General features: G+C 37.5%; 1 protein-coding gene across 4 annotated transcripts in view; it reads right to left on the bottom strand.

The window, feature by feature from the left end:
• The window catches only part of ras (Inosine-5'-monophosphate dehydrogenase ras), a 101,101-nt gene that overhangs the window by 52,928 nt on the left and 33,552 nt on the right, over nt 1-14,621 (bottom strand). For all 4 annotated transcript variants that reach the window (XM_083117298.1, XM_083117299.1, XM_083117296.1 and 1 more), the window contains one exon: nt 8,352-8,639. In XM_083117298.1, coding sequence (XP_082973424.1) covers nt 8,352-8,639 — 288 coding nt within the window. The remainder of the gene's footprint in view (nt 1-8,351; nt 8,640-14,621) is intronic.

Genomic DNA, 14,621 nt, shown 5'->3' with positions numbered 1-14,621 from the left:
GTTTGTGTCGTCTGCTTCCTGTTGTCCGGTGGCGTTGTCAGTTGGGGGTTGGGGGGCTGGGCAGAATTGCTCGGTAATGTGCCGTTCCTGTTCCCCGCGTGACTGGAGGGGGGTCGGGTAGGTGCATAGCATCTTTTCTTTTTCGGGTCGGGGATCTTTCTGAGGACAGGGTGCCAAGTTGGGTGTGCTTGCCCATTGTCCAGGTTTAGTGCTGGTTTCTGCTGGATGATGGCATGGGTTTCTTTGATGGTGTTTTCTATGACAGAGCCGGTTGGGTGAAGTATGGAAAAGAAGAAACTAAGGAACACCCACCCCAGCCTTCCCTGTGCATATGGCATACCAAAAACTCACAAACCAGGAACCCCCTTGAGAATCATAGTGGCCGGCTTCAATCAACCAAGTGTCCACCTGACCAAATGGCTCCTCCAGAAACTGACCGCCCACAATGACAAACTCACCTACTGCCTAAAAAACAGCCTCGAAGCAAAAGAATTTGTCACCTCTTTTGTCAAAGCCGACAGCTGCAAACTAGCCAGCATAGACGTAGTGGACATGTACTCCTCCATCCCGATCAGCCTTGCACTTGACTCCACCAGAACATGGCTACTCAGCAATAGCATGCCTCCATTTGTAACTGATGAAATCTGCAACCTTCTACAAGCCTGCCTCACCCACAACTATTTCCAGTTCGAGGACAGTTTCTTCCACCAGACAGGGGGACTAGCGATGGGCAACCCCCTTTCCGCACCCCTATCCAACATAGTGCTGCATGTGGCCGAGAAGTCAATTCTCACCCAACCAGAGTTTGCTCATATAAGATACAAAAGATATGCCGATGACACCATAGTCATTTACAAGCAGGAAGAGGACCTAACCCATCTCCTAACTGCCCTCAATAACATACATCCCAACATAAACTTCACCGTTGAAAAGGAACAAAATGGCCACCTCAACTTTCTCGACCTCAGCATCCGACGACTCCAAGACAAGTTCGTCACATCCGTATACAGGAAACCAGGTTCGGGCACCCAGTATATCCATGCAAAATCCAACCACCCACCAAAACAGAAAGCTGGAGTATGGATGAACCTTTACAGAAGAGCATTCACACACAGCTGCACAGAAGATGACCTGCAAGATGAAATAGCGTGCGTAACGGAAATAGGCTTAAACAACGGTTACACCGAGCGCCAACTATCCATGTGGTGCGCAAAAACAGAAGCCCAGTTCAGACACCCAAGAAACAGAGATAACCCGAACCAAAATCCTAAACCCAAATGGATCGCCTTTCCATACCACCCCACCACATCTGGAAAATTTGCCAAAGCCCTCAAACCCTTCAACATCCGAGTAGCGCACAAACCCATATCCCAAATCGGAAGGGCACTACCCAACTTCAAGAGATACTACCTACCCAAACTTGCATCCCCCGGTGTCTACAAGACCACATGCCAATGCCACAACACCTACATTGGCAGAACCATCCGCACCGTCCAAGAACGGATTAACGAACATGTAAAAGATGCCAAAAACGACACACCTAAATCAGGCCTCTCCCAACACCTCCACTCCACGAACCACACCATCTCCTCCATATCCATACTTCACCCAACCGGCTCTGTCATAGAAAACACCATCAAAGAAACCCATGCCATCATCCAGCAGAAACCAGCACTAAACCTGGACAATGGGCAAGCACACCCAACTTGGCACCCTGTCCTCAGAAAGATCCCCGACCCGAAAAAGAAAAGATGCTATGCACCTACCCGACCCCCCTCCAGTCACGCGGGGAACAGGAACGGCACATTACCGAGCAATTCTGCCCAGCCCCCCAACCCCCAACTGACAACGCCACCGGACAACAGGAAGCAGACGACACAAACCAAGATGCGCGCGCCAGTGCTGCCGAACGGGAAAAATCGCAACCACCGCCGCCCGGGAACAAACAAAGTAGTGACGCGTTACCATCTCCGCTTCAAACGCCGTACCCTTTTGTGAATGAAGACAGTGGATCTTCGAAATTAATAGGATTGAACCATTAAATTGTGCAACGCGGAAGTACGAAATCTTCTAAATTTCACGTAAGTAATTTTAAACCGCGTTTACCGCAACCACCAGGAATTAAACATATCACCTCCTGACAGTTGTTGACTAATGGGTCTACTACACTGACAGGTGATTGACAGGTCAAGATTAGCAAGAGTCTAGAACCACCTGCTTACCACTCCCCCACCCCTCCTGCCTTTTTGGTTATGGATGAATACCTCCTCCTCTGGTCTTCTTCTTTTCTCTTCTTTCTTCCTTGTTCATACTTCTTTTTTCCTTCATCCTTTCAACTTTCTCTAACACACACTTCCATTCCTTGTTTATCTTGAGTCCTCCATTCCAATTCATGATGTCTTCTCCTTTCTTTTCTATTTCTTTGGCCTCCTTCCATTTTCTCACTAGTTCTCTCTTCTCTTTTCCTATTCACCTAGCCGAATCCCATTCAACTTCATGTTCTGTTTCTCTAGTGTATATGAATATGGCATTCCTGTCTCTCTTCAATCTCACATCATCCATGTGTTGCTTTAACCTGTCTTTAAGTCTCTTCTTCGTTTCCCCTATATATACACTTTCACATCCTCTACACTTCACCTCGTAGATAACCCCTTCCTTCTTCTTGCTGGCTATACTTAAAACAGTGCGTCCTCCTTTCCTGTAAGTTCTTATACCCACTTTCCTCAGCACTTTGCATATCTTCTCTGTGGCATCGTCCATACTTCTTATACCAAACCATAGAAAAGAAAGGAGAAGACATCATGAATTGGAATGGAGGACTCAAGATAAACAAGGAATGGAAGTGTGTGTTAGAGAAAGTTGAAAGGATGAAGAAAAGGAATGAAGGAAAAAAGAAGTATGAACATGGAAGAAAGAAGAGAAAAGAAGAAGACCAGAGGAGGAGGTATTCATCCATAACCAAAAAGGCAGGAGGGGTGGGGGAGTGGTAAGCAGGTGGTTCTAGACTCTTGCTAATCTTGACCTGTCAATCACCTGTCAGTGTAGTAGTCCCATTAGTCAACAACTGTCAGGAGGTGATATGTTTAATTCCTTTGGAGAAATCTTCCTAGATAAGGACTGTCAACTTGATTTGTTGTTGTGTGGCTAGTGACCCTGCTATGTGTATGTAATCTTTCTGTGTGTAGTATATTTCATCATTTTAGTTTAGTTCTTCATCTGAGGAAGACCCTGATACAGGGTTGAAATGTTACCTGTTAAGTGTTTTTATCTTAATAAACTTCCTTGGTCAGCAACTTAGTGTTTTTAAATATGGAAACAAGGCTTAATTATATTACAACCAGAGGTAAAAATGCTGTATTATGAGGCCAGACCTGAATGTTTTAAGAACTGAAACAGAAGATACCCTCTGTAACACCATCAGTTAAAAATCATCATGTGTAAGCACATAAGAGCAGTGAATGGAAATCCATGGGCTTGACTTGACTGTACCATAATATAGAGTTGGAAATCCCTTCAGAATGATTGACTCCGGATTTCATGATTCACTGTTCATGTGACTGTGCAGGTGATACCCATATAGTTCTCTTTGTATTTTTGTTAATTAGCATAACTTTTTCTTCAACTTTTGACTAATCATGATGATAATGATAAATGGCGATTACATGAAATTAATGAAAGGGCACTTGCAAAGAAACATGCCAGGACTTGAACCTGGGACCATTGGTGGTGACTGTCCCCTTTACAGCTGAATATAATTATATTTTCATTGTTCAGGGAAAAATATATGAAAAAAAAGTAGTTTTGAGTGACCTTTTTTATAAACTATAATACAAATGCATATTTTATTCCGCAAACATAAATTATGTTTCAAATGCCCATAGGTCATGTTGCAATCCAGCAGTTAGTGGGCCCATGCATTGCATTAGGCCTCAATGCAGAATTCTGAGCAAAGTGTGGCAAAGCAGCAGGATAATTCACATCCTGTGTTGCCACTAGAGTAGGCTTTTTTTTGGGGGAAAAAAAACTGAGTATTTTTCAGTGGCTTTTTTGGTTGGGCTTTTTCACAAAAGTGTCTTGAATCAGTGAAAATCAGTGAAAATACAGGAGTTGGCAGTATTTTTCCTGTTCCATGGTTTTCGTTTATCTCCCTACTGTAAAATAGACACTCATTTCTAAATATAAAATACAATTTACAATATGAAATTCGTAGCTAGACGTAAACAGTGTTTTAAAAAAAGCTGCCTTTTTTGAATGCACGGTTCTTTCTGAGTGTTATCTTCATATCTTGGTAGGCTTATTACATATATCAATGTAGTATAAACATATTTACATAACTAGAGTAGTTTTGTATGAGTTTTTAATGGAACCTAATAGTATGATATGATTTTCAATGTTTGAATTCATTATATGGACACGTACATGAAGCAAAAAAGAAAATACTGCTATACCTTTTGAAAATCTAGTATCAAATCTCTTTACATTAAATTTTGTGTTCAGTAAAATATATTTGTATTCTGTCTTTCCAGTACCTCATGTATAATTTGGTTAAATGGCCACTAAACCTGGGCACGGAGCAACTAGTGATGTATTTTGGCTGCTTGTTGCAGTGGTTCTCAACCTTTGCGAGGCAACAGCCCAGTAAATTTATTTCTTACGAGTCAATGCCCTGATCAAAAAATTTCATTCATAAATACATTTCTGATCTTTAAAGTTGATATGGAAATTAATATGCACCCTTAATTAATATTATATAAACTATGGTATAATCATAGTTCAATTATGTATACACTTGCTCTCAAATATAAAATTAGATTTAAATTAATCCTCAACCCCCTAGGTGCAACGGGCCTTTTGCAGACCAGTGGTTGAAAAACACTGGCACTAAAACTGAAGAAGCAAATAATACTGGCTGCAAATGGCAAAAAAAAAAATATATATTTAAGAAATCTGGACTGGACCTACAGTTTCAAATTTGATCTGAAGCATTCTGCCTCCACTGGGGACTGAACCTCAGACCCCTTCTTATTACAAGGTAACAGCATTACTTTATGCCAATCCAGAGGCCCATTCATGATTATGAAAGGAACCTTCTATCAAAATGCCAGAATTTTTCGACAGTACTTGCAATTTGTTTTCTGTAATTTACAGGCTAAATTAAATCTTAATCTCTGATGAAGTAACTAACAATCTTGTTAAGTATAGAGAACATTCAAACCGAAGCAACACATTACAGTGGAGGGTAACATTGAAGCGACATGAGCCCCTTCAGTCTATAAGCAAGCATTCACCACACATGTACAAACAAGACTGAGTTGACACAATGTGTGCCACTGAAGGAGCTTTCACACTGAAGTCACAAGATGACAAGCTCCATTAAACAGGATATATACACACATTCATGTAATATGTATACTTCTGCGTGTGTGTTGTGAACAGTAAAACATCGAATATTTTGATATTAACATTTGTTTTATGATATCAACATGTAAATTGAGACACAAACATGTAAAGCTTGTTTTAAGTCCATTTCATGGTCAAATGTGCTCATCAGGACTACACGTTCAGTTTTAACCCTAGCTTACCCATGCCGTACAAGAAACCTAACATAACTGGGGGGTGACTCACAGGCCCACACTTTTTTTATCACTAAAATTCAAGAAACCATTTTATTATTGGATCACTGCTTCCTTTGCTGATTACATAAGCAGTTATTTATTAATTATAATAACTACAAAAATTACTATCATTAATAAAAAAATAATAATCAATAATTGCATGTCTCACTAAAACTCACAAAATTATAATAATTTTTATTAATGCTTTTTAGTTTGCAGAAGTGTATTTGTTTATTAAATATAATAATTACCAACATTAACAACCAATTATGCACTGTCACTGGCATGAGTGTCTCAAATGACACACATTCAAGGATGGCACCTGATATGCCAACCAAGTGCATTCTGCCTCCTAATTACATTACATTTAGGTTTTTATGAACAAAAGTAATAAAGAAATATTGGGATCATACCAGGAAACAATGTAATTTATTATTTTCAAACAGTTGAAAAATCTAAAAAATAGAGGTGGTGGGCCTGCAAAGGTCCCCCTCCCCCCCCCCCAACTCCCCGAGTAAGCAAGGACATATTTAGGGGATTCAGGGGGTCCGGACAAAAAAAAAAACATCATTTTTGTTATTCGATAAATATTCAATTATTCATCTACTTGACATTAATTCATTTTCAGGGCACTTGTTTTTTTGATTTGATTTTGATTTGATTTAGTTTATTTTACTTCGCGTTTTGTGCCTCTTGGCTAATTTGCGAAGATGGGGATGAGTGATGAAATGATGAAATTGATGAATGGACATTCACAAACAACCAAGCCCAACCGGGATTCGAACCCAGGACCCTTGGCATCGCAGCGCGATGTGCTAACCACTCGACCACAGGGTCGGGCCCAGGGCACTTGTTTTTATGTAAATTATTCCGATCTTAACTACAGGTAAGCTACGTAATGAATATGTGCTGTTATATCTATTTTCTTATACAATCTTTTTACCTATTCGAGTAATAATAATATAATATTAATTGATGTATTGTAATTAGTATTAATTTGATTTAATATAATTATTTTAATTTAAACATTATTATTATTCCTGAGACTTGGTTCGGACCCCCCCCCCTCCCCCAAACATATTTCTAGATACGTGCCTGCCGGTTAGCTAGGGTTAAAATTGTATATAACCAGAATGCAATGTGCCCACTGAGATTGGCCAATATCTGTATTTTGGCTGCTACTTGATGTACATATTTTTTTGGGGGTGGTTGTAAAATATGTCACTACAAACCTGCAAACTCATAACAGCAACTTCAAGTGAAATAGGTTAGCTGTAATTGGTAAAAAGCCAAAATTTCAGTTTTTTTTAAAAAAAGCCAGCTTTAAAGAAACAGTCCATTCAAAAAAGCTGGCTTTTTTGCAACTAGTAGCCACAATTGAGAAAACCATGCAACCTAAGCAACTATTTTCATTTCTACAAAATACAAGGAAATTTTGAGTAATATGTTAATTTCAATCACTATACTGTTAAAATTCACACTTTACTTACATCTTTTATGATGCCCACTTTTTTCATTAAAACTTTCCAATAATTTCACCAACATGGTTTGAAAAATATTAATGCATTTTTCAAATATATATATTATTTGTATAAATACATTATTTTGTCATTATTATTGTGGATCCAGATAATTGAGACCAAATTTCTAAAGAAAGTTCACAAGGTTCTTTTCACTTTTTTTCAATGGGAAAGTTTTCAACTAGAACAGCAGTTACCTTTGTTGATTGCAATATGCACTTTCTTAAGCCTTGCTTTATCTTCACCTCAAAATGTAAAATTAAAACCATGGACTTGTCTCCAGTTATGAAAACTAATGCATTCTAAGGAAGTATTTTCTTAACTCAAGTGCTTGTAATGGGAGTCACACCAGTTCCCATCCTTCCCATGCTACAACTTGGCAATACAGCAATGAGCAATTATCTTCGTGGAAGAAGAGGTATTAATTAAAATTAAAATTTCTTTTTGTTTGTAACGGTAAATGAAAAAGTTGATAAAGGTAAATTAAGTGCATTTTTCAGATTCAGAATATTCTGATCAAAATGAAGATCACGGTGACCAATTATTAACCTTATCACATAAAAAGTATTTGCTATAGATCACGGAAAATTTTCGTTGTTGTAGAGAACTGACATAAGTTGTGAATGAGGGATAACTTCAAATCATACTATTTCAAATCAACAAAAATATGAAATAAATATTTATCAAAATAGAAGTTCAATAACTTATGTTTCATAAACTTCGTTAATATCTGCACAGAAGCTAGAATAAAGAACTGAAAACAAGGCATTCCAATGAACAGCAAGGTATCAGCATTACTTCATTGTCACATGAAAAGCAAAGCATGAAATCAGGGTTAGATGACATTAATAGTAAATTCCAACTCCTGTCAGTATAGTTTTTGATAAAAGCCAGAACTAAATATGCAAGCAAACTTATGTTTATATGTTTAATATAATGTATTGTCTTTTCATTCTTCAAAATCATAAAAAAAGATACGAAGAATGAATTTTATCTTTAAAGGTTTCATTAAAACTTGAAATATGATTTTATAGGTAAATGTTATTTCAAAGTTTCTTAAAGTCTACATCTCTCTTAAATGATGTAATTTCAAAATTAGGGACACATTCCAGAAGTTTGACAATTCAAATTTATAAAACTTGTTGCTCCCTTAAAATTTTTATGATGTTGTAATACATAACAAATTGTTTCCAATGACAAAACAGTGCATACATACCAAAACAACTACATCTACTCCTGCTTGAGATAACAACTGCAGTCTCTGTTTGTCATCTTCTCTTGTACTAATTGCTGCTCCAACAAGCAACTGCTTGTTTTCATCCTTCGATGCATTTGGATAGTTTCGTGATTTTTTCAAGTCTGTGCGGGCTATAAGAGCTACAAGTTCTCCATTTTCATTAACAATTGGAAGTTTCCCTTTTTTCGATTTTTCAAGAATGCTGTTAGCTTCTTCTAATGTTACACCTGATCTTGCAGTAACCAGATCATCATATTTTGTCATAACCTGTTCAAGAAAAGAAAATACCTGTTATATTCACATTACTGTAATTATTGCAACAAGTGTACGACATGCATAGCTCAAAGTAAATTACATCTCGAAAGAATAACAGGATGGTTTTATAACATGCAGACATGGCACATAAAAAAATGAAAATTTAGTACAAAAATTACTTCACTTATCATGTATCATTCATCCATTACATACACAGTTGCTGCAGAGCTGTCACCTGTGCTGTGTATGTTTATATTACCGTGAAAGGCAGTGATGAATATTGAGTTGGAGTTTTGTTCTTCTGAGTCCACTTTTATACAGATCGGCTAATTGGGACTGGACCTACAGTTTAAGGTGGGATCCAAATCACTGTGTGCCTCCACCGGGTATTGAACACAGGACCCTTTGATTATAAGGTGATCACCATCGGGGATGAATATGCATGGCGAGTTTGGAAGAGGTCAGATGCCTGCAAGATCCAACCCTGATAATTCTTCCAACTATTGAGTACTGTGTACGTTACAAATATCCCATTGTATATCACATGCCAGAGAGACTATTAGCCTTCTCATTGAATCATCACACTTTTCCTTTTTTGTGTACTGTACACTCCTGTTCAAATTAAGTGTGTGTGTGGATGTTGCTACACTTGAACAAGAGTGTACCACTTCAAGGTTCACAACACTAGATGTTGGGGATGTTCAAGTTATGAATAAAATTCATCCAAATTTCTGGTGCCAATATTTTATGCATGATGCTCCAAATTTAAGGAATTCTTTGAGTAGATGCCTTAGTTAGCTATACCACTGGGCTCCGAATCTCTCAAATGCTTCTTTGCATAAAACATACTGTACTGAAAAGACATTGATCCTTTCTGTAGTGTGAGCTACATTTTAATGTTTATATGAAGATCAAAGTTGCAATTACATACTTGTGGAAGGTACCTTTTGAGCTCTTGTCAACAAGAAATCAAAGTAGAGCTTCAAAGGAGCATCCATAATCAATTACATTCTTCTAATCACCCAGTAGTTAAATTTATTAATATGTAACTACGCTGAATGTTGTGTATTGACTGAACATTTGTATTTTGGATCACTATGGTGAATCCTGTAAAAGATGCCTGCCAATTACACACAAAAAATGAGTGCACTATTTATTTCTCATATAGAAGGTGCTGCAGCATTGGTGTTACAGGTAGCTCAAGTAGGATAAATTCCAGTAAGTATTGTCAGATTCACTTACGAAACTGCAATTATTGTGTATAGTATTATGATATATATATTCATGCATATAATATTTCAAAATTAGTTCATTTCTTGCTGTAGTATGCTTGGTTGAGTTGGTGTTGTGTCAAGTTCACTTTATGCATAGATTGGCTAATCAGGACTGGGCAAACAGGTTAAAGTGGGATCCGAATCACTATGTGCCCCCACCGGGTATCAAACCTGAGACCTGTTGACTACAAGGAGACGAGGTTACCACTATGCCATCGGCAGTATGCTTGGGTTCTAGAACACTGTCAGATTCTCTTAGCAACTGATATTCAGTGGAACCCTGATTTTACATTACGACATTTTGCATTTTCACTATTACATATTCAATCTTGATGGTCCCAACACAGCAAAATATTATAAAATTTTCCTCAGTTTCAAATTTTTCGACATTTTAAGTATTTTCAGCTTGGTCTCCTGAAAAACGTAAAATTAAGGTTTCCACTGTAATTGCTATCAGCTGACACAGATATACCAGACTCAAACATGGAAATAATATTTGAATATTATTTCATCTCCAAATCATAAAAATATGGTAATTTTTTCTTAGTGTGCATGCTTACCTTAATTCTAGATTACCTAAAAACAAACAAAAATGAAAGTGTGAATTACTCAAACTATTACTATCAAAATATATTTATTTTACAAAGGACAATTCACTTGAAGTCATGCACATGCACAATTAAAAATAAAGTGCATTTTTTCTTTTTTTGTTTCAGTACAGAGCACTACATTTTCAGATTATGTTAACAACTGTTGGGTTTCATGTATAGATAGATATGTACTTTAAACTAAAACATTCAAGCAGGGGGGAAAAAAGCATGATGAAAATTCATACACAAAAAATTGAAACAAATAGTTGTATAATGCAGAGTTTTAACATAGTTCTTAATACTTTCAACTGAAATTATATATGGCTAAATATACTATTACGGGACGGCATGGGTTCGAGTCTGCATAGGTTCTCAGCCTGTGTATAGGACCGGTGGCAACCCACCATCCTGAGGAAATTGGAGAGCTACGAGGGAGTAGCGTAACCTGGTCTCGGAAATCTCCTACAATGGCTGAAGGTTTGATGTGCTGATCCCACATCACCCCATTACCGGTTGAAGATCTCCACACCTCCAGGTAGGATTGTGGGAGGGAGACTGGCAATCGGGAGATCAGCCTAGGCCCTTCAAGGGCCATCGAGCCACGGGTTATTATTATTATTATTATTATTACAATATACTATTAGATATGATGCTCTTTCTGGGTACATGGATTCAATATCATTAACTTGACTGGTACAACTGATTCTTTAATTCAACAAAAGATATGCTAACAGCACAATGACGAACACCAAGCATGGGACTGATTAACTCACACAGAAAGCTGCCAGATTTTTATGGAATTTAGAGCAGAGGACAAATACGTACAAGCTTAAAATTTATTAACTTGTGAGAGTAGGCAAATAAGAAAGGACTGAAGTAAACATGGCAAGTACATCGAGTAAATATTTGGGAACCATAGTATAAAAATTGAAAAGAAAATTAAAACAAAGAAAGACAAACAAGTCTTTAATTAGGACCCGGAAGTGACTAGCAACATGCTGTCTGATGCACTTGGGTACACAGTATTTCCAGCATGGGACATGCCTTCTGCTAGTGTTGCACCGCTACATTAATTTACATTGCAACTTTTGTGACCAGAGGTTTTTGAATCTGTAAAGGATATTCTGAGTTTTAATTTGCCTCAACAAAAGCCACTGCCAGAGTGCCCTTCAGCCACTCTCATTCCAATACTTATTCCGACACCTTCAATAAATCACTCACTGAAGTTCAAAAATTTGCCATCTTAATTTCAGATTTTCTCTTGTGTGTGGCAAATCACAAAGCACTAACATCTAATTCATAATTATAAAAAATAGTATCGGTACCAGAGAGGAATGGGGACAGAAAGCTTCTCAGCAACCAGTGAGCATGCTTCACTGGTCCGCCTCTTTAGAAATGAAAATTTGGTAAAACCCTTTCAATAATTTATTTGAAAGCTGCAATAATAAATAAATCAGAAATATTACGAATCTGGACCTTTTTATTTTGCATGCAATGTTAATTGGACACTATGCACTGTCTAGTGGTTTCACTTCTTCTAACACTTTGTTTCAAGAGAACATGTATTGACTCATCTTCTTATGAATCAAAACTGACTGAAACGATACAGGTTTTGCGAAGGAAGAACGTCACTGCAGGACGACTCCACTCCTTCACCTGTGACAGAGATACACAATGCTCCCCACACACTGCCCTGCCACAGGGAAACACACAACTGCTCACTGCTCTTCCTTCCTGGCCTCCATGATATGCCAGACAGCAAGTCCCTGCACGCCTGAACTTCACACGGCTCTCACAAGCCTGCAACATGACTACCATCTACCGGGTGATAACGGAACCCCCTGTGGCAAGAGTTTCATGGAGCCATGGTATCTACACATCGAGATATACAAGGTGGCCAGTTTACCACTGACTGACTCTTATATCATCGGACGAATGACATAACGACGTATCTTAATTTTTTTCGAAATTGAGTTATTGACATCTTTGTGTTCATACCGATGCCTTACATCACCTGACAAAGTGGCGTAGCTCAAATCCAACTAATAAGGAAGATATGGATATTTTTTAATTTGGTGTATCTCAATTTGTTAAAGAATTTGGTACAACATAGCGACGTATCTTGACTTACGTCATTATGTCACACAAAGTAAATTCTAAGCTGTATCACAAGTTGGTGTATCTCGTTTTGTTTACAGTAGCAAAATGAAACAATAGGGAAAAGTACACACAAAAAGATGAAGAAAGTAATGCAGAAATGTATATTTTAATGTTTACAAATCGGCGAAGTCACAATCTGACAATAGCGGCACAGTCTGACAAAGGATAATGAAAACAAGAGGTAAAATGATCATTGATACCTTTTGTTGAAGGAATGTCAGATGTTTACTAATACAAAAATATATTGGACTGTTCATAAGTCATGAATATTACAATTCAACAATAGTGGCACAGTTTTCCGAAGAAGGATCAAAGCTATATATTAAATATGCATTGTGTGTAAGCTCTATTAGGCAATATTAGACATTTTCAAAAAATTCTCAAAGCTTTCAAGTTGCCCCCTATCATTTTGCAATCAGCCACCTTAGGAAGAAGATGGACATCTTAGTACCCTGGGAATTTCACTGCCCTCCAGAAAGGAAGTGGTACAAAGGGACTGTTATAAACAGGCAAAGAAGAATCTGATGAAGAAATCCCTCTGCTGTCTCAGCTACTGTACAAATAGAAGATATATCATATTCCCTATGCAAGAACAGGCAAGAGTGGCTTTGAAATCGACAGAATTATTTGAAGATGTCAGTGATCTGGGTGATCCCGATTATGTGCAAGGGAAATCACAACATTATGAAGTAAATGTTCCAGGTGTCATCATTTTGTTCAAGATGGTGGCTGTACATTTCACAAGAAATGGGTGCTTGCTGACAATTCAAAATGAGAGGTAAAAAAAGTGAAGATAATATCTATAATACCCGATAGCATGGCCATCATTACAGACCACTACCACTACAGTTTCTCTAAAAGGAGGTAAGAAAAACTGAGTAAAAAGTTATGTAATGAAGGTTATGAAGTTCAGCTACAGTTGTGTTGGCCAAAACAAGAATAGGATTGTAGTGGCTGCATTGATGTGTGTACAATTAACAGCAGAGAATATAAAAAAATGTGCAGATATATTTTGGCCTCATGTTGCTGTTTCTTGATAGGGACAGATGGAAGGCATGTATTGCTGCAGCCATGAACCTTCAGGTTTAAGAAGGCTACACAACGAGTTAGGTAGTTAGTTAGCCGAGATTTCTTTCACCACATCATGGGCAAAACTAGGGAGAGACTTCCCACAATGTCATCTCCAGATCACTAGAGCAAGTTGGAGAAATCTTTGTCCCATCTCAGCACGTACCCATCATCCAACTGGAATGAAGAAACCATCCTTACATGCCACAATGCAGATGAACGATTTTCTAGATTTTAAGGCACTTGCTGAAGATCTGAGGCTTTTCCAGCTTAAGAAGACTTATGATGGTGTTATGCATAGTTGGGAACATATTTGTGAAATACAATTTCAGAGAAACAAGCCAAACACTATCTACATGAAAACAAGTTTGCAAGAGGATCCCGCAAAAATTGTAGTGACGTGATATAATCCTAAGGAGATAGCTGCAAGAATGCCACTTCCATTGAACAAAGAACATTTGGAAATAGCGTATGAGAAGTATGTCGAGTTATTGTCAATGGGTGCTGATCCTTTTCCCGTGGTTCAACAGTGATTGCAAAAACATTTATGCAAATCTGAACCACTGAATTTATCTGTTATCGAGAAACTTGTTTCAGGTCATTCTATTCCACAAAAAGGTTCTTTCTTGATGTTATGAAGTAATTTTCCACTTTTTGTTTTTTAATTGCACTTAGTAGTGAAAAGTTTTGTAACTTGTCTACTGTACATATTTAAAACATGTAAATCTAACAAACTTCAAAATAAAAAATAACCATTCACTTTGAAAAGGAAAGAAAAAACAAATAAGCTTCACAGACAATATTGTAATTTTGTTCACATTTTGATTAAAAAAAAAAGATTTGTCAAATAGTACAGCTGCAACTTGATACTAATTTGCATGGCATATGTCAAAAGATATTTC

Source organism: Lepisma saccharinum, chromosome 2 (genome assembly GCF_977018435.1).
Source record: "Lepisma saccharinum chromosome 2, izLepSacc3.1, whole genome shotgun sequence".
Taxonomy (NCBI): Eukaryota; Metazoa; Arthropoda; class Insecta; order Zygentoma; family Lepismatidae; genus Lepisma; species Lepisma saccharinum.
Note: the sequence above shows the minus strand (reverse complement) of the source record. Positions and strands in the feature narration are given on the sequence as shown.